General features: G+C 41.3%; 1 protein-coding gene and 1 long non-coding RNA gene across 7 annotated transcripts in view; one reads left to right on the plus strand and one right to left on the minus strand.

Moving 5' to 3' along the window:
* LOC134292052 (uncharacterized) overlaps positions 1-21615 on the plus strand; it is a 387121-nt gene that overhangs the window by 287732 nt on the left and 77774 nt on the right. The window lies entirely within an intron of this gene.
* LOC109409584 (maternal protein pumilio) overlaps positions 1-21615 on the minus strand; it is a 310089-nt gene that overhangs the window by 41966 nt on the left and 246508 nt on the right. For 4 of the 6 annotated variants that reach the window (XM_062860733.1, XM_062860734.1, XM_062860735.1 and 1 more), the window contains exon 10: positions 8481-8703. The exons of 1 other annotated variant lie outside the window; for it this stretch is intronic. In XM_062860733.1, the coding sequence (XP_062716717.1) occupies positions 8617-8703 (87 nt within the window). In that variant the 3' untranslated portion in view covers positions 8481-8616. Of the gene's footprint in view, positions 1-8479; positions 8704-21615 lie in introns of those variants that run through there. One more of the 6 variants, XM_062860731.1, reaches the window with a different exon arrangement.

Below are 21615 nucleotides of genomic sequence, written 5' to 3' on the forward strand. Positions count from 1 at the left end.
GAGGAACTAGTGGATTCTAGGTTCATCCGCTAGGTGTCACCAGTGAGTCTTAGAAATTCTAAACTTCTGTATCGTGAGAATATAAGAATTTCGTCTTTGGAAAAGTTGATCAGGAGGACATCAAGAGCTATGAGATGAGGAACTAGTTGATTCTAGACTTATCGACTAGGTGGTGCAAGTGAGTCTTAGTATTCTAAACTTTTGTATCTCGAAGCAAATTAGCAAATACGTAGCAAAACCTACCCCATTATGAGCTAGTTGATTCTAGGTTTAGCAGCTAGGTGGTGCTGGTGAGTCTTAGAAATTATAAAGTTCTGTATTTCGAGAATCAGACTACATAGAATAACACAGTGGTACGTGATCTCCCAGCTGGATAGGAGGTAGTATCAGGGCTGAAAATCGTCGCCGTACGACCAAAAAAGTCGACGACGAGAACGAAAACTAGATCGTCATCGTTGCTCGTTCCACATCAGATAACTCATTCAAGCCAGCGAATCGTCGTGAAGGGCTTGCGTCGTGACGTCGTATTGTTGCTATCGTCCTTCTCGTCACCACTGCGTGAAGATAACAATAAAACAATCTTCGTCCGAAAAAACAACGGTGACGATTAGCCTTTTCGTCGCCGACTGCGGGCTTCACGACGAAACTTAATCATAAATAGTCACCCACCAACTTTTTCGTCGTCCTCTTTGTTCCCTGGAAACGAGCGACGACGGGCCAAGCGAACGCCAACTGGGAATAGCTTTTATTGGCGTTTCGGCACTTACGGTGATGTGAAACCTCACTAGTTCAGTTGGTAAGAGTGCTGGATTGGCAATCTAGAGGTTCGTTGTTTGATTCCAGGTGCAATTATTTTATTATTAAAATCTTTTTTTTTTTGTGTGTTGCTGGTGGCAACATTGACTCCGTCGGCTAGACGTACTTGGACGAAGAGCGAAACAAAACGAATGAAGATTTTGTTTTCGTCACGACGCAAGCCCTTCACGACGATTCGCTGGCTTGAATGAGTCATCCGATGTGGAACGAGCAACGATGACGATCTAGTTTTCTTTCTCGTCGTCGACTTTTTTGGTCGTACGGCGACTATTTTCAGCCCTGATCAAGAGTTCTTGCAATTTGGTCGAGAAAAGTGACTATCACTCAGATGATCTTACACAGCAAAAAAATATGAACATTACACGAAACGTAATCAGTTGTGTAATGTAAATAATGTTCATGTAAATGAAATCATGATGTAGAATTCCAGCAAATTTGATGCACACGATTATCTGAGAGGCCGGATTTGTATTTTCTATTATATTTTCATCAACATTGCCATGCTACATTAGCTTCACATTTATTCTTGCAAAAAATTAATAGACAAACCAAAATTTCCATGATCAAACATTGAACATTACATGATCGCAATGTAGATGCCAGTCGAGTCAATCCGAATCAAAACAAAGATGGCCTCCATCCGCGCGCAGAGGTAAACCGCTCGTGAAAATAGTTTTCGTGGTTTGAATCAAGAAAACACTCATCGAGGATTCAAAAAACAGGTAAATCTTGAAACGCTAGTGATGCTTGTTCCTTCAGTGATATAGTTTTTGTCAACAGATTATCGACAGCGAGTATTTGGAGGTGAGTCATTCAGCTGATTCCGGGAATGCTGCTGCGACTGCTGCTGCATCTGCTGCTGTTGTGTGTGGCAGAATCGAGGCGGGGAGTTACTTCATTGCTGCTGTTTTCCAAGCTCGTTTTGTGATAATATTATTGCGATTTATAAATGAAAAGAAGTTATACCTAATAAATTGATATGAAACCTATTTAGTAGCGTCCAATTATTTCCAAGAAAAAGACGAGCAACCATTTTATTCGCCTAGATCTGCAAGCAGCACGTCATTGTACATTTACATTGCCCGATCCGAAGTTTACACGACGATGTTTACTGTTGATGTAAATATAAAATCGCGCGTAACAATGCATCATTTCTCACGCTCCAATTATGTGCATGATATATGATGTAATTGTACACGATTTTTTCGAACTGTGTAGTTCTACTTCACCCAAAGCTCGTTTTTAAGTTTTTTTTGTCACCTTTCTATTGCAATAAATAAATTGACTTTCAGAACCGTATTCTCCAGAGGACAAGATCTATAAAGAATCAGTTAACGGATTATGGTCTATCACCATGGCTTTTCAAAAAGCATGCATTCAAAGCATGCCAAAGCTGATCAAGATTCCGAATGTGCCCTCTTACACTTTGAAAAACCAGACCAATTTTCTTCATTCTCATTCTACGGGAACAAGTTACAATGTCAGGTAGGCATCTAATAAAACCATTCAGAAAAGATGGGAATCGATTAATGCTTCCAATGGAAACCAGCAATTCACCTGTCCTGCTCAAATCGATTCGTTTTTTGTACCTATGAAAGAATAACAATAACAGCCTTCCGGCAATATCCTCCACACGATTGGGTTTCTTATCGATTCATATTGAATCAGTCCACAACCGGCCCTGCCTGTACGACGAAACAATAAAATTGTGAAAGATACTTATCAATCGGTCCCGCATAAGCTTGCCCGTTATTGATGATTGCATTGCCACACTCAGATCCCCACTTCAGGGCTGCAAGCAGTCTGATAACGAGAGAGACGTCGTCTGTGTCAGCTCTAGCCGTAGTTTGTGATCGAATCGAGTGCCCGATAGGAAGAAGGCAATTTCCACGTGACGATTGTAACACATTGCATGTGACTGCGGTGCTTTTCTTCCAATAAAGCCATCGTAATTAAAATCCCACCATTCCCGACTCCTCAATACACAGGAGGATACACACAAAAGGTCAACGGGTGTCCGCCGAATCGATCAATCGTCCACCACAGCGCAGCAGCGACTCGAATCATCAACAACTGGCGGCGAGCCGATGCATACTTCTTCATCAAGCAAGAGTCCTCTGTAATGAATTTTTACCTTTTCCGTTATTCCATTAACCATTCCATTTTTCCCTACTCCGCTCCTACTCGATTACTGGTGGGTGGTGGTGGCCACCACCCAACCGCCATTCACAATACCCCCAAAGGTACAAAAAAAATCCATTTTTCCAATGGCACCTCTCCACAGCAGTAGTTGGACACCGAAGTCCTGAGTGCAATCAATAATCCATTACTGAACAACAGTGAGCGAGCGCGCATTTGCAGCAGTATCCTTTTTTCATGATTGTTTCCAACAACTCGACATCACCTAGGCATAGGCAAGTCCCATTGTAAACAGCGCGGAGGGAAAAAAATAGAAGAGCAGGTCATTTGGTATGAAAGGCGAGTCATCACTTCCCGGAGTTTTCAATCAACGGAACCGGTTAACATTTCAAACGAGTGATCTGATTTCTCGCACATTTGATGTCGATTGGGGAACACGTGTGGCTACTTACGGCCGTTCGCTCGCTCGTGCGTGTAAAAGTACCTTTGTAATCGCATGTTCCTGGACCTGCGAAAATACCCCATTAATGGTGGTTGCGAAAATTCCGCAGAATGGAAGAAGGTCCGCACGTAGCAGAAAGGCGCAAACAAAAAAAAAGTCAAATGTCCGCGATATGGCATATAGGCCACGACCAGGGTGGTGACAAATGACGGCCGACGCGGCGGTGACCTGTCACGCTACATGGACTCTATTTTGGGATCAGCGCGATGGACATCGTAGCAGTAGGTTGGAGGCGGCTAAAGGTCAAAGGGCTTGATTGGCATTATGCCGAAACTGAAACCGACCGATGACGGCTCTGGCTAGTGCTAGAGCATTGCGGGTGGTAGCTATAATAAACATAGGGTCGATTCGACGAATGGTACCGCCGAGAAACGGGCACATGCGAGCAATTGCTGCAGTGAAATTGAGCTTGGACTTCGGAAGGATTACCAACCACTATTGGAAATGATTGCGGAATCTCGGAAGTGAACGAAGAAATGAGTTATTTGGAATTGTTTGTCTATTCAGTCCGGAACAATAGTCAGTTTATTAGCGTAGATCCTTGGATTGTTCATCTTACAAAATGTTGAAGGAATCACTTAAAGAACTACTAAACAAATCTGAGTTGAAAACTCTGGAGGAATGCTTGGAACTTGGCCTGCATGAGTTCATAGAAGAAAGCCAAGTCAAGTGATCAATTTCTAAGGAATGCGAGGAATACGTCCGGAATCCCCTGAAGTTATTCCCCCAGGAAACTTTGCAAGAATATTTGTAGGGATTCGTAGAAAGATTCTGGTCTATTTCTATAAAGAATCCCGGGAGAAGTTCCGGTGCAGAACTCCTGCATTATTATCTTTGTAATCGAGATTTTCAGCTCTCGACTGATTCATCCCGTAAGAACTACTGCCATAGATGCTGGAAAAATCAAAAAGAGAATTCGTAAAAGTTTGACCGCATTATGTTCAAAAGAATTGAGAGAAACTTTTTCTAAAACATTTTCGCCGTCAAAGAAAAATTTCCTTCTTTTAATCAAAGCCCATTATTTCCATTCAGTGATAGGTTGGTGATTAAACAGCCAATATTTAATCTAAGATTTTTTTTTTCAAATCATTGGCTGTTCTTTAGAGAAATAAAGATGAGGAGAACAGTGACATGACCACTTAAGCTCATCATTCCTTTTTCGGCCAAACGACATGCTGTCAAACGACGTTCGGTTAAATGACCCTTTCGGCAAAATGGCGTTCGGCAAAATGGTGTTCAGCCAAACGACATTTGGTCAAATGATCCGGAACCTTTCTGAATGTATAGGAATTAAATGATGCCAATAATGACACCATTAAGCAATGGCAGGACTGCTTATCTATAATTTGCAGAGAGAATGTTGGAGGCATTTTTAAGAATTTCCAGTGACTCGTTTACAAGTGGTTTTTGAATGCAGTAGAAATTCATCGTTTTTTCAGTTTTTTTTTGTTTGCTTTTGTAGAATAACGGTAGTATTTCTCTGCAATTTGGAAGGGTTTCCAAACGGTAGGCTCAGGGTTGTTAATAGTCATCGGAGCTGAAGCATAATCACTGACGACAACGGGAAATAAAAAGTTTGCGTCACTGAGTCAGCAGCTCTTGAATATTTTTCTTCAAACACCGTCAGTCAATTTGCTGGTCGCGACGAAAACGTTTTGTCGTTTCTCTTTATTGGCATTTTCGTTGAGTGGCTTGCACCGAACAGGAGAGGCGAACGAATAATCAGCCTCACGGGATTGGCTGACCAGGAAAAAAAAATGCAAAAATGAAACCCGCCTTCTTTCGGAATCGAACCAAAAACCTTCAGATTGGTAGCGCAACAAGCATACCATCAGAGCTAATTCATCAGCTCTGTAAGACCGAGGCTAAATCGTCAATAAAAGCTTGACTGGTTCGCCTTTCGTCTGCAATCGAATGCCATGTGACGAAAACGTGTTCGTTTTTCGTCTTTGCAAAAGGAGACAAAAGAGAACGACGAAAACTATAGCTCCCTGTTTTATTTTCGGTTCATCCTCGTCGTGGTTTCTTTGTCGGTCGCTGATGATGATGAAAGTGACGGAGTTTTATTAGCTGACGAACTTTTTTAATTTTTCGTCGTTGGTCGGTGACGAAACAGATGGTTACCAACCCTGGGTAGGCTCATTCCCCGTTAACGAGTTAACGAATTTTTCCTGAAATCTTCATAGAAATATTAAGAGTTAGGCTAGAAAATATTGCCATAATTTTCTCAAGAATTTCCACATTCCTACACATATTTTTTCTAAATGTGTAGACTCTTGCAAGAGGTTCATTCAAAAGTCTTTATTTTTTTAGGAAAGTTTGACAAAATTAATTAACGATTTCATCATGGATGCCTGTTTAAAACTTCCAGAAATTTAAGAACTTTCCATAAACTTTTATTTAAAATTTAAAGAAGATTTTTGAAGAAATTTTGGCGAAATATATGTTAGGATTCACTCCTGGTTTCTATTTAGAATATTTCAAAATTTTCGTTACTAATTAATCCGAAAGTTTTGTCAAACATGCTTTTTCTAGAAATTGTTTCTGTTATTCAAGCAGTACACATTCATTTCATATCTGAATTTGGATAATGCACTATATTAGTGTGGCCACTCAAAATCCAAATTCTCGCATTTTCCCCTAATTTTTTGCACATTGATTTTCAGTATTTTTCCGACCATTCAATGTAGACCTTAAGTCTATCCAAAAGTGTTGTATCGCTTTGAAAATAACTGTTTTGCTTCCATGTTTTCTCATAGACGGAATAGCTTAAAGTTATTCGTGTCTCAATTTCTAGAGGATCTTTTTGGTAAACTTTTCAAGGAATTAATGACGAAGTTTTAAACAAATGAAATATTTTCTGAAGGATTTCTTACGCCACTTTGAAACACAGGCCTTCGGTTGAAAGTCTCCTAAGGAATCAGTCGAAAAAAAAAATCTGCCGGAATTCACTTGAGAAATTATCTGGATCTGCCCTCAGTATTCTCCTGAATATTCCCTCGTCATGTATGTAGCTCATCTGATTATTTACAAAGTTTACAAATATTGTTCAAACAGTTTCACATCACAGTTATAAATATTTGTAGATATTGAGATATCACCAAAAACTACAAGACTCTCATTGCACTCTCCCTTCAAGGATCTGGCAGAGGTCGTGACGAAAAAGGTAAAAACCTTGGAAACAATCTGCCAAACAATATTTGACAAATCTACAAAGAATTACATTTTGAATCCTTCAATGATATCTGGAGACACGTTAATTGAAGCGGATCTCACTTGGATGCTATTTTTATTTGGAATCCATTGATACCCTCACAAAAATGGGAAAGTTTGTGGCAATGAATTCTTCAAGAATCTTGGCAAGAAACCAGCGGAGTTTTAGGCGGCCCCATGAAGTTTCATCGGGCTAACTGGAGGCTTTAAATAGAAGCTTTTCATGGATGTTCAAAGAAGTTTCTGGGACGCTGCAGAGGGTCTCGAGAGCGTTCCAGGGGTGTCAGGGGCGTTAGGGGTCCCAGAGGGTTCTAGGGGGACTCAGGGGTGTTCCAGAGGGTCTCAGGAGCATTGTAAGGGGGATTCAAGGGGGGAGTCCTGGAGGTCTCCGAGAAGTTCCTGAAATCTTGGGAGCATTAGGGGGTTTCAGAACCCCATGTTGATATTTACTCAATAATATCACAGGTCTTAAGGAGGTTTCAGGAGAACCCAGAGGCGCTTCAAGGAATTTTACAGAGGGTCCAAAAGGGCGTATCAGTGGTCTCAAAGGCGTTTCAGGGCGTTTTAAGGGCTACCAGGAGGCCCCAACGGGTTCCAGGGGGTCCTAAAGCTGTTCCAGAAAGTCTACGGGGAATTTTAAGGAACCTCAGAGGGATTTTAAGGCGTCTTAGGGGAGTTTTAGGGAAATACAGGGCATTTCAAGTGGTATCAGGGGGTATCAGGAATGTACCGTACCTAGAGGTCTCAGGAGCACTTTAAGGGGTCTCAGTAGGTACCAAGAGATCTCAAGAGCGTTTCAAGGTTTATGAGTACCTGAGGTCTCAGATGCGTTTCATAGGGCCCCAGAGGCTTTACAGGGGGTCTCAGTCAGTTCCAGGAGGTTTCCAGGAGGAGTACCGCTGAAGGCTCTCAAACTCCTAAGACCCCTTCATAAAAACCTTGACATTGGACCCTTAAATTCCTGAAATACCCTTGAAGCGCTGCTGAAATGCTTCGAAACGCCCCTGAAAGCTCTACAACGGACTTCTGAAACCCATTGAAAGAAAAACCGATTTTTTTAATATTCCTCAGAAAAAAGGAAAAATGCATCCAGTTTCGTCAAGATTTTGTAGGATATCTGCTAAAGATTCTTGAATCGTACAACGTAATTGTTACACGAAAAAGAACATGTGTGCTCGACTTAGTAGGAAAATGCTCCGTTCTATTCTAAATAGGTTCTCTCCACTCATCAACACGAACTACTGAAACTTTGAGAAAGTCTCGGATCATTATTGAAAGACACCACATCTAGCCTGTTGGTGACTTGATCGTGAGTCGACACAATACTGATCGCGCTAAACCATTGTATCTTGTTCTGTTTGTGTAAACTTCATCCAATCTTGATGAGTGAAGCTAATTAACGCCGCATATAGTTCTACTGCCACATGTTTGCAAAAATTCATCGTGCCACAGTCGACTCCTGTGTAGGTATAATGACTTAACGCTTTCCTACAGGAATATCTGATTCCCTCTGTTTAGTTCTTTTGTTTTCGCGATGATCATAGATATGATTGCCGGGTTTGCTGCGCATATGTTGACGATCTGAAGTTGCATTTCATTTGGGCGGAGAAGTCACTAATGTAAAACTAAGGCCGTAAACAATAACTAACTTCACATAATCGTGCACACTGATGAATCATGGATGAATCTATTTTCGGTCTGATGTCGTCGAAAACATCTGATATGCAAGTTTTATTAAATGTCAGGTTAGACAGATACTTCGTTTGAGGCCAAGTTTTTGACGGCGGTGCGATTTGTTTAATGGGTCTAATTTGAAACAGCTCGTTTGCTGAATTGAGTGTTTTCTGTTGCTTTCATCAAAAAGTTCGGTAGACTAATCGATCTCGAAATGTCCAAACAATTCTGCCGGTCATAAAACAAATCTCCCGAAACCGAAAAATCCTACCTCATTCTACCGACAAGCATTTCACTTCCACACCACACGAAAGTGCAAATTGGGTCCAGCAAAGTTTGGACAGCAGCACGTAACTCACCTGGAAAGAGAAAGAAAGAAAACGAACAAACCATTAACAACAATATTCTTTCGGTTAATTAGAACAGAGCAATAACTTGGCAACAACGCAACCAGCAAGCAGTACACCAGGACCAGCAGCAGTAGTAATCAAAGTTTATGATATCGCAGGGTTCACCGCCGCAACTGACCCGAACGCGAACCACCATCAAGGGTCGTCCCGCTTTTGAACGGATTTGCGGTATTGCTGCGGCCAACAACACTGCTGGAAATGGACCAGTCGAATGAACGTTCTATTTTTTTTCGCTGATTGTACAGTTGAAACATTATTATGTACCCTTTTTTACCGGCTCTCTCAAATGCTGTTACCGGTTACCCCAAGCAACAAACACAAAATTTGGCGGTTAACGAGTTCACCACCGCGCGCGCCGCGTTGACCAGCAGCAGTACACTTGAAATCGGACTTTCGCGCGAAATCGGTTTGGACTGATTATTGTTGAACTTATGTGGAAAAATATGGGATGTCATGCCGGTGCGTGGTGGAAGGATGCAGCGGAAAGCTTCGCTGTAAAAGTTAAGAGCGCAAATATGGTGCGCTTTGGAAAAACACACTCGCTCCGCGAGTGTGTGTAAAAAGCTTTCCCATCGGAAAATTGCTGATGGAAAATGTACCCTTTCATGTGGAAAGGGAACTCGTGAACGCGAGTGAAGCGCACCCGGCAACGGTTAAAGTTACTGCATACAATGTTGTTGATCGACGAGCACCACATTGAATCTGGTGGTTGAATGAAAACGAACTTTCATTCTGCGAAATGATTTGATGGAATTTGTCGGAAATCCTCCATTGAACCGGTCCGGCGTGGGATTGTTTCAAATCGAAAACAATTCCGTTCGGGTGGGTAAATAAAACCATTATTTTGAAACGCAAAGCATTAGCGAGAGCATTTACACGTGTCTTAAAAGTGCGAATCCTTCGATGAACGGCTGGATGGAGGTATGAATCACCAAACGTGTAGAAACTCCCTGATCGCAAGTAAAGGTGTTAAAGCAAGCAGATCAACCCAGACAATATGTACCCGCAAATCGAAAGGAAAGTGTATCAAACAAACAACAACATATGGAAATCGATAATAAAAATAGCCATAAAATTCATATCGACATGCATATGTGAAATCGTGGTAGGTACAAATCGGGAATGCACGCAAGCTGTATGTACGGCACAAACATTTTGTCAACAAGATACTCCGGATTGGTATAGACTTTTGCAGTAGGTGGATACAAGCAGAAAACACAATCATCATGTGAATGTGTTATCCTGTTTTCTTTTTGCTGGGTTTTAGGAAAGCTTTTGACCATAGGCGTAACAAAAGTGGGGAGTGCTGTATTTCACGTAGTTTATTTCAAAAACAATTGTCTCTAGATCAGACTTCAGAACATAAGAAGATTGAACATTATTCGAACATTTGCCGGTGTCACGTTTTTCCATCATAGTAAGGAACGAGCTCACCTTGATGAATTGACTACTTTGAAGAATTTTGTCAACATACAACAGTCCTCGTATCAAAAACGAACCTGTGTCAATGTAAACCTTTCTGCTACTACCAATACCCACCCACATTATCTGGTGGCACAGAAGCAGTGGGGGGATATGCGATCTGCAATGGGCAAGTGAATGCATCTTCGACACCTTTCCTTCTTTACATTAATCTACATTCTGGCGTGACAGGCACCATTACAGCCTAAAATAGAATTAATCTAGCACTAGCATTAATCTACTGACGGTATGTGTCAACTTCAAGAAGCTACCCATCGATTTGTTGTGTAAGTGTAGCTTCTTCTTCTTCTTCTGGCGTAACGTTCTCACATGGACAAAGCCTATAGTTCTATAAGCATTTCCACAGTTATTAACTGAGAGCTTCCACTGCCAACGACCATTTTGCATGTGTATATCATGTGGCAGGCACGAAGATACTCTATGCTCAAGGAAGTCAAGGGTTACGAAAAGTCACTCTCAGATGGTCATTCGTCGTATTCCTAAGCCTTTCTACTCCGCAAATTGTTACCTGTTCGGTGGCGAAGCTGATTAACGCACCATATCCAGCGAATGGGGAGTCGTGGGTTCATATCTGTAATGGTTGTAATCAGGAGCATTAGTGGACCCCTCGCACAATGTTTATGTTTGAGTTTTGTCACTTGAGTCAGAAGGAAAAAAACGTGTACAACATGTAACGATCGGAAAGGAAATAAAACTACATTTGTTCGTTTATTAAAAGTGTCGTTGCGTTCATTACATTGGCGACGAGGATTTAAGTAAAATCCGGATTGAAAGGAGCATGGCGCAAGGGTCACAGTTCCGGTGTTTCGACGGGGAAACGGAGGAGTGGGAGCTCTACAAGGAGCAGCTCGAGCAACACTTTGCGGTGAACAAGGTGGAGGAATGTATGAAGAAGGCGGTTCTCATCAATCACTGTGATGCCAGGACGTACAAGCTACTGCGTGATCTCTGCACGCCAAAAACGCCGGCGGAGAAAACGTACAAGGAATTGTGTGATCTTTTGTCCAAGCATTTCACTCCGCCAGTGGTGGTTCATAAGGAACGTCGCAGCTTCATGCGGGCCAAACGACGCGAAGACCCTCCGGAGAGTTTGAATGCCTGGGCAGCGCGATTGAAAAATTTGGCATCAAACTGTAAGTTGGGCGATCATTTGCAGCACGATTTGCTCAACAAATTTGTGGACGGTCTCGAGGGAAAGGCGTATGACAGAGTGTGCGAGGAAGATGAAAGCCTGACGTTCGAAAGAGCCTACGAGATTGCGGTGAAATACGAGCCGGACGAGGTCAAGCCAGTTGCTGTTTTCCAGATGGGCAAAGCGAAGCCGCAATCGGAGCGTGGACGAAACATCGGACCGGGAAAAAACTCGCCGGGTGGAAATGCTGCTCGGTGCTTGGCATGCAATCGGCAAGGTCACTTCAAACGGGATTGCAGATTCAAGGATTACGTGTGCCGGAGATGCAACAAGCGAGGCCATCTGCAAGCAGCCTGTACCGCCAGCGGAAACTTTTTCGTTCAAGGACAGGAGCAGGAGGAGCAAAACACGCAAAGCGAAGTAAATTTGGAACAGAATTTCATCAGTAAGTGTGATGTATCGATTTTTTCTATTGAAAGGCAGGGTTTTGAAAATCCAATAGAGGTAGAAGTGAAAGTAGGTGAAACGATACATAAAATGCAGTTAGACACAGGGGCAGCAATATCTGTAGTTTCGTTAGCTTACTATAAGGACCATTTGAGTGCATATGAGTTACGATCAACAACGTTACGGTTGACAGGATACAGCGGGGAACAGTTACTTGTGAAGGGAGCAATCGAGCCGGCTGTGGTATACGAGAATACATCCAGACGAGTAATGTTTGCCGTGATCGAGAACGGGGGTCCGCCGCTACTAGGAAGGAACTTTGTACGATCTTTTAATCTGGGATTCTCAAGTGTAAATGCCGTTGAAAACAAAACAAGCAATTCCTTGCAAAAGTTGCTTGATAAACATCAAAATATATTCAGCGAAGGTTTGGGATTATACAAACACGGGAAGATCAGTATCGAGATGGAAGACAATGCTCAACCGACGTTCCGGAAGGCAAGGCCAGTGGCTTATAAGTTCGTGGATAAAGTAGAGTCGGAATTGGATGCAATGGAGCGTGTGGGGGTGATTACGAAGTGTGACAATTCAACATGGGGTACTCCTTTGGTACCGGTTTTGAAGGGAGATGGTAATGTCCGTTTGTGTGGGGACTACAAGAGTACGGTTAATCGGCATGTAAAAGACGTTGTTCATCCCTTACCGACAGTCGACGAAGTGTTTAGCAAGTTGAATGGTGGAAAAAAATTCAGCAAGCTGGATCTTTCGAAGTGCTATAACCAATTCGAGCTAGATGAAAAATCTCGCGAGATCTGTGCAATAACGACGAGTAAGGGGGTCTATAAAATGAATCGTCTACCATTTGGGATTCGTCCGGCGTCAGGAATTGTCCAACGTGAGCTCGAAAAGTTGCTTTGTGGGATACCGGGAGTGGAGAACTTTTTAGACGATGTTCTGGTAACGGGAAATACAGATGAGGAGCATTTGGAGAATTTGGCAAAAGTGCTGGAAGTGTTAGAACAAGCTGGACTTAAACTTAACCGATCGAAATGCCAATTTTTCAAAGACAAAGTTACTTACGTGGGGCATGTTATCAGTGAAGAAGGCTTGCAGAAAACTAATAACACCATCAAAGCAGTACAAGAAGCCCCGCAACCGAAGAACATCCAGGAGGTGCGGGCGTTTGCGGGCTTGGTGAATCACTATGCACGGTTTGTTCCGAACATGGCAGACATTATGAGCCCGATATATAAGCTATTGAAAAAGGGGGAGAAATTCATCTGGTCTGCGGGGTGTCAAGCAGCGTTTATAAAGGTAAAGTCGGAGATTTGCAGAGATGTAACACTTGCACATTTCAATCCGAAAGCGAAGTTGATCTTGATCTGTGATGCATCGATGGTAGGAGTTTCCGCGGTTTTGGCGCAGAGAGAAGAAAATGGGCGGGAGCGGCCGGTAGCTTTTGCCTCAAGAATGTTGCACACGGCCGAGAAGAACTACAGTGTGATAGATCGCGAGGGACTTGCAATTGTATTCGGCCTGAACAAGTTTTTCCACTATCTCGTCGGTAACAAGTTCGTGATTCGCACCGACCACAAGCCATTATTGGCTATTTTCAATCCACATAAAGGTATACCGGTCATAGCAGCTAGTCGCTTACAACGGTGGGCTAATTTCTTGGCAGGATTCAGCTACCAAATCGAACACGTCAGTTCCAGGGATAACATTGCGGATTATCCGTCGAGAGTGCCGTTCGAGTCATGGCAACTTTGGAAAGAGGATGACAGCTACGTTAACTTTCTCAACATGGGTGATGCGGTCAAAATAGATTGTGAAGTGCTACGGAAATCTACAGATAGCGATCCGGAATTGAGTGCTCTACGAGAGTGGTTGACGACGGGAAACAGTAAGGATGTAGCGGTGAGTGAAGCGTTCAGAAAAATTGCGTTAGAGTTATCGGTGGAGGACGGTCTTGTGATGAGAGGGTTACGAGTAGTGGTACCGACGAAACTTAGGCAGGTTGTTTTGAGCCAAGTGCATCGATCGCATCTTGGTATCGTGAAGAGTAAATCGGTGTTAAGAAGTTATGTATGGTGGCCGGGCATTGACGAGGAATTAGAACAGCACATTCGCAACTGTTACGAATGTTTGAAAAGCCGGCCCTCGCCAGAAAAGGCGACGTTAATTCCATGGCAGCCGCCAGAGAAGGTGTGGGAGAGGGTTCATTTGGATTTCGCCGGACCAGTGAACGGCATCAGTTATCTGATTATTATCGATGCCTTGTCAAAGTGGGTGGAGGTATTTCCAACGCAGAAATGTGATACGGAATTTGTGTTGGAAAAGATGACGGAGTGCATTTCTCGATTTGGGTTGATGAAGGAAGTTGTATGTGACAATGGATCCCAGTTCACCGCGGCCAAGTTCAGAAGCTTCCTGGCGGCCAATTCAGTTCGTCTGACCTTAACAAGTCCTGGGCATCCGGCAACGAATGGCCAAGCGGAGAATGCCGTAAAAACGTTTAAAGCGTCTCTCTTGAAATGTCTCTCCGGAAGGAAATTCAACGTTCGAGAGATAGTGGCGAATTTTCTACTCGGTTATCGCAACTCAGTTCATTGTGTAACGGGGGTATCGCCGGCGGAAATGATGTTGGGCAGAGGCATCCGTACTTCGTTGGACTTGATGTTGCCGTGTTCTTCGAAGAAACTGTCGGAGGTGGAATTAAAAGCAAGACGGGCAATTTTGGGTACGCAGCAGTCCCAAGTGCGAAACTATAAAGGAACTAGGAATATCGATTTCAACGTTGGTGATAAAGTGATGGTGCGCGACTACAGCAACCCAAATAAAGCTAGCTGGACACCAGGGGTGGTGACCAGCAGACAGGGGAAACGGAATTATTTGGTGAGGCTATCTAAGAACGGTAGAATCATCAAGCGACACTTGAATCAAATACTTCGTGACACAAGACAGCTTGATGAGGTGGTTACAGTAGACGAGGGGCGGCGTGGTGACGTAGGAAATCCACTACCGAAGTTTAATTTGGTACCGGTTAAACGATCATCGGCAATAGCAAAGGCGGCTCAGCAGCCCCCTCCACAAGTGATGATCCCAGCTGTGCCTATCATTCAAGAAGATCAAGGGCATCAGGGAAACACAGACAGATCATTAGATAGGATGGTGGAGGATGAGGAAGAGGGGGAAGAGAGATATTTCTCGGGAAGAGATTCGGTAAGCGAGGAGGAAGATGATACTATTCTGTTAAGTGACGATAGTAACGAAGGCTTGGAATTAGCAGGTTTTGATAGAGGCAGGTGGAAATACCGAGACGATGTTGGTAGGCTCGTGAGCAAGTAGTAACCATGTTTATCTATTCTACTTTCAGACTTCAGCATTTGATTTTTTGTCTTAAAAAGGTAGTTGTTTTAGGATTACCATGATATGAATAGTAATCTAAGTGTGGGGGTGTAATGGTTGTAATCAGGAGCATTAGTGGACCCCTCGCACAATGTTTATGTTTGAGTTTTGTCACTTGAGTCAGAAGGAAAAAAACGTGTACAACATGTAACGATCGGAAAGGAAATAAAACTACATTTGTTCGTTTATTAAAAGTGTCGTTGCGTTCATTACAATATCCCATCATAACTAAGTGAATTTTTTTCCCACTCTTTCGTTCCAATTTGTCTCTTTTTTTTAAGGTTCATCCAACAATAGCAATACTCTTTTGAAAATTCAATTTGTTCTTCCAAAATTCGCATTGTTTACTCCGACAATTATGCTTTTAGGGGAGTTGTTCGTTTTTTTTATTTAGTTATAATTATAATCTAAGTTTGTATAAGAGCCAATGCCCGAAATCATTTAGATATTCTTAATTTACAAAACTCCCGGAAGATCATGTTTATATGCCGAAAGTTTTTGTCGGAAACCATAAAATGCATTATTATCGTTTATTTCTTGTTTCAGCAATATTTCCGTCAATCGATTTAGATGGAATAAACTATACATAACATTCCTTTTCTGGTGAAAATGGCGTTTTTGTAAGCGTAATCAAAAGATGCTCATTATTGTATGTTAGGCTCGGGACCATTTGGGCAGGAGCACCTATTTTGGGCACTTGCTGCCATAACTCAGTCAATTTCAAACCGATTGACTTGAATTCTTGCACATGGCTAGATACTGTGCGTTTCTGATCGTGTCTCAAAAATCAAGTCGATCGGTTCAAAGTTGACTGAGTGTCGCAGCCAGTGCTGCGAACCATCACTACAGTCACACCGAAACTGATAAAACCCAAGCCTGTGACCCCTTTTTCTGCGATTTGTTTTGTGATTCGTTCTCTGTACTTAATCACACACATGTCGCCCACCATCTCGTCTTGCGATAAACATTACTGGTATGGAAATGATTGTCATGGCTTACTTCTTCGGTGACATAATTATTTTTCCCTTACAAATTAACACTGTTAAAGGCTTGTGGTCACGGGCGGAAATTGATGATCTGAATAAAAAATGTCATGATATTTCGGTGACATTTTCCCACCTTGACAAAGGCACTCTCAATTCGAAACGATCCCATTCGTCTCGCATAGCTCAGTTAGAACACACATTTCATCGACGATACCGACGTAATATTTGTATGAATGAGAAAACTATACAAAGTAGTCGAACCACGAGTTCCTTTTGGTATTCCTTCAAAAAGCTCCGTGAGGGGTTCTCATACAGGAGTTCATTCGGAAATTCCTCCAGAAAGTTCTTTAATTGTGGTTCCTCCAGGAATTCCATCGGTGATTCATTCAGGAAGTTCTTCAAGAATTCATCTAGAATTTTTTTTTCAGGGATTTCCTTCAAGCTTTTCCCATAAAGTTCTGTTAAAGGTGTCTCCTGGGGTTCATTAAAAGATTCATCTAGAACAGGGGTTCTCAAGCTTTTTCAGCTTGCGACCCACTTTCGATTTGTATAGAATTTGGCGACCCGCCATCACGTATTTTTATTAAATACGTATTTTTTTGCAAACTAGGACAGACTGTTCAAATAAATACATTTTATTATTTCCAAAGGTTTCGATAAACTTACGTTTCACAGCACTCAAACTTAAACAAAACAGTTTTTTTTTTCAAATATAGTGCTCTTTTCGTTTTTTTTAAGTTTAAGGTGCCCAATGAACTCTTAGTCCAAAGTATTTGAAATAAGTTCCCAAGTTTCTAAAATATTAAATCAGCCTGATTCCATGTAACACTGGATAACAGATTTTTGAAATTCTCTCACACATTCTAGACATAAACAAAAGACATACAATTTATACAAAATCTTTGAAAATATAGTAGGAATTTTATGCTTCTGAAGAATTCTAAAATCTACTTAAATGTAAAAGATCGGGTTGCAAATGCTATAACTATTTACAGTTAGTGGGTGAACATTAAAGAGAGTTTTTGAATTATATTACTGTTGGTTGATCAGATGAATCCTCTTCAAATTTTTAGTTATATCCTTCATACCCACTTATTTCAATTCTATTTTCAATTAAATTACTTTTTAGTTGTTCTGATTTCTATAGAATTTCAGATTATCGACATTCAGCATAATTTTACCCAAGTTAAGCTTTACTAAAGCTCAGTAAAGATAGGGTTTCTTGTCGAAGTTAGGATTTTTTTTTTGATATTTTAACTGTTGAAGTGGACGGATAAATCTAACTGAAAGGGCAAACTGCAAGCAACAACTTGAACTCATTTAGTAAAATCTAAAATTTTATCACAATCTTAAACCTTCTGAATGAAAACTCATAGTTTCAGAATTAATTTCAGAACGCAGAAAGTAGTTTCAATATTCAGACTAAGACTTATAATTCAAAACGTTGAATAGAATTGAGGAGAAACCGAATTTCTAGAAATAATTTTGTCGATTTTTCAATGGAGTATTTGTGAATTAGAAAATGGCTAGCAGTTTCATTCGAATTTTATTATGTGTTATGAATTCGTATTTCGACCCGAATGATGATAATGATTAAAAAGTCGTTAATGAAAAAAAAAACAAAAACACAAACATAAGCTGATTAAGACATTAATTATAATATCGCCCTAGCCTTCGCGACTCACCAAAAATCAGCTCCCATAGTTTGAGAAACGCTGATCTAGAAAATTAACCTGGAATTCCTCTAGGAATTTCTTCTTGAATTCCTCCAGGAATTCCGCAAGGGATTCATTCAGGAATTATTTCATTTCTTCTTCGAGCAAGACCCTAGGAGATTTCCCCGGGATTTTTACCAGGGATTGCTTCAAAAATCTCTTCAGGGATTCCTTCAGAAATTTCTTCAGCGATTTCTTCAGCGATTTCATCAAGGATTTCTTCAGCAATTCCTTTAAGGATTTATCCAGGAATTTACATCAGAGATTTCTTCTGGAATTTCTTGAAGATTTTCTTCAAGTTCCTTGAGGGATTTCTCCTGGAAGTCCTTGAGGAATTTCTCCAGGTATTCCTTCATGGATTCTCCCGAAACTTTCTAGATTCCTCTAGGATTTTTTTCAAGGACTTTTCCTGAAATTCCTTGATGGATTTCTTCTTGAACTCATGGGGGGATGTTTTCTCCAGGAACACCTTTTACTTCTCCACGTATTTCCCCAGGTACTCATTCTCGAAGTCCTTTATGGATTTCTTCAGGAACTTTTTCTGGGATTCTTTGAGAGATTTCTCTGGGCATTTCTTCAGGTATTTTTCTAGGAATTTATTCTTGAAACTCTTCAGAAATTTCTTCACCAATGTATTCTGGATTCCTTCACTGCTTTCAGCTCTGTTTGTTGCTCTGTTTGATGCTTGGATGACGAGATCCGTGCTTTCGGTATTTGCAAGGCAGCCATTGTGACGGCCATCTTTGGATTCGCTCATATGTGTCCTTAAGGGATTTTCTCTAGTGTTCAACGAGGAATTTCGCCTGGAGCTAGAGATTATTTCTATAACTCCTTCATAGACTCCTTCAGAGATTCCTTCATAAACACCTTCAGGGATCACTCTAGGAACTCTTTCAGGGATTCCTTGAGGGATTTTTCTGAGCATTTATTCAGTTAGGGGCCGTTCATAAACCACGTAGACTTTTTAGGGGAAGGGGGGGGGGTGGTCTGACCAAAGTCTACGCTCCATACAAATTTCAAATTTTTGTATGGACGAAAGTCTACGAGGGGGGAGGGGGGGGGGTCTGAGACGACCAAATTTTGGTCTACGTGGTTTATGAACAGCCCATTATTTCTCCAGGAATTTCTTCTTTAAAATCTACAGAAATTTCTTCACGAAACCATTCAGGATTCATCCAGAAAGTCTGTCAGAGAATTCTGCTGAAGTTCGTTCAAGGATTGATCTGAGCTTTTCTTCAGGAATTCCTACGGAAATGCCTTCAGGGATTTTCCTACAATTCTTCGAGGAAATTTGTCTTGGAATTGCTGGAGAGATTTTTCCTGTAATTACTTTACAGACTTTTTAGGGACTCCTACGGGAACACTTTCAGGGATTCCCCAAGGAATTCATTTAAAGATTTCTCCACGATTTTCTTTAGGGGTTCCTCATGAAAGTCATTGCAGATGAAATCGTTGGCCACTTGAAATGAATTATGTGATTTCTACAGGAGTTCCATCAGGAATGCCTCCAGGAGTTGTTTATGGTTTCTCCTGAAGTTCTTTCATTTATTCCTCCAGGAGTTTTCCCAAGGAGTCCCTTCCCGGGTAGAGGTGAAGTACTGACGATCAAAACGTGATACCGTCTACCCCCGTTGGTTTGAACGACACCTCATGCAAACCAACGGGGTTAATTTTTTAATTTGAACTTCTAGTAACCCTGTCGGCATCGAAAAGCACACTAATGGTAACCCTTTTTGTTGTTTTGTTTTGATTCTGCGTTCCGTTTCACCCCGTTCCATGAATAGAATGACGTTTGAACAATTTTTAGTTTGAACGATGTGCAGATTAGAGGGGGTCAAATTAAAAAGTGTTCAGATTAGATGAGGTCAAACCAACGAGGGTAGACGGTATTGGTTTGATTGACATAAGAGATAAAAGATCTGAAAATAATATCTAAAAAATGTTCCTGGAATATCTGAACAATATCAAAATTTGATATTTCAAGTTCAAACTAATAGCTCGCTGCTATTGGCTAGATCTTACAATATCTAAACATGATATGATGATGATGTTTAGGAGTAATTTTTTGATATTATTTTCAGATCTTTTATCTCTTATATCAATCAAACCAATATCACTTTATGATCTCCATATCAAAATATGCTATTATTGAGCTCTTTTCCTCTACCCGGGTTCAGGGATTCCTTCAGCAGTTTCTTCTAGCTTGCCTGTAGCTTTCAAATTTTGAAATCTATTTAAGTTGCAGCGCTTTTCTAGACGCGATTGCTTCGTTTTAAAATTTTCCGGACGTTTGAGCATGTTCCAGTGACTGTTCGTGAATTTCATTTCGTCGTCAATGGAATGAAAAAAAAATAAATAGAACATATGTGGAACACATGCAGAATGCTCATTTGCCGAGGACGCTCTCAGCGAATAACTGTGGAAGTGCTGTGAAGCTATTGTGGAATCTGAGAAGCAGGCTTTGTCCCATAGAAGGATAATTTGAACGACCAACCACCGATGACTAGATATGATACTCACTGGTTGGGGATAGTCTTAAGATAGAAAAATGTTTATTGTATCCTTAAATAAGTTGAAAAGGTATCCTTATGTTTCGACGGCACTGGATCAACTGTCCCCATATATGCATGACATCCATACGATTATCGTATCGGTAACGATACATATGAACCGAAAAAAAAACCGCACCAGCACACTTGCTCCCTACTCCCTGTACAGGACATGCAGCTACCTTTGTTTACGATGTTGTTTGACATAAGTGGAACAGTAATAAAATGCGTCTCCCTTCTTTTCTTCTTTTCTTGTTGTGAGAAGGTGTGTTCTGGGTAGGGACACGCTGTAAAGTTTGTTCTAAAAGCGATAAAAAAGATTTCTATCTGTGCTTTGTGGAGGATGTTCAACGTTGCTTCCGAAAATTGAGATTAATGAATGGATAATGCTGGATGGATTTGTTAAGAAAAGCTTCCTTGTCCTTGTTCATTATTTGAGTTCATTGTTCATTATGTGAGTTTTTGGGAAACAAACCTGATATTTACAATGATACATATTGCCCATTACTGGCATTTCACCAGATTTGCTGGTATGTCTGAAACAAACTGGAATAACTTGTAATTACTTAGTAGGCCTGAAAGTTGCTAATTGACAAATTGAGAGATGAAATTTGTGAAAAAAATCGCGTTCTGGTGGAATTCGAACCCACGACTCCGTATTCGCTAGACCGGCGCTTTAACCAACTAAGCCACAGAACAGGTAATGATTCTGCGGAATAGAAAGCCAAACAAGTTAGTTAACTCGCTCTCACTTGTAGCTAGTGAGCACAAACGCGAGTGTGTTGTGGATTGAAATCTAAGCAGCAAGAGAGATGGATTTGTGAAAAAGTAGTGTTCACGGTGTTGCTTCGGAGTCAGTTTGGCTTTCTATTCCGCAGAATCATTACCTGTTCGGTGGCTCAGTAGGTTAAAGCGCCGGTCTAGCGAATACGGAGTCGTAGGTTCGAATCCCTCCAGAACGCGTTTTTTTTTTCACAAATTTCATCCCTCAATTTGACAATTAGCAACATTCTGGCCTGCTAATTAATAACATGTTTTTCCAGTAAATTTGATATTTGTTCCTAAATACTGTGAAATACATAATTCTCTCGTTCAGTATCATACGGGCGTAACTACATTATATTTTTTCATCGATTTTCCCT

This window comes from Aedes albopictus, chromosome 3 (genome assembly GCF_035046485.1).
Source record: "Aedes albopictus strain Foshan chromosome 3, AalbF5, whole genome shotgun sequence".
Taxonomy (NCBI): domain Eukaryota; kingdom Metazoa; phylum Arthropoda; class Insecta; order Diptera; family Culicidae; genus Aedes; species Aedes albopictus.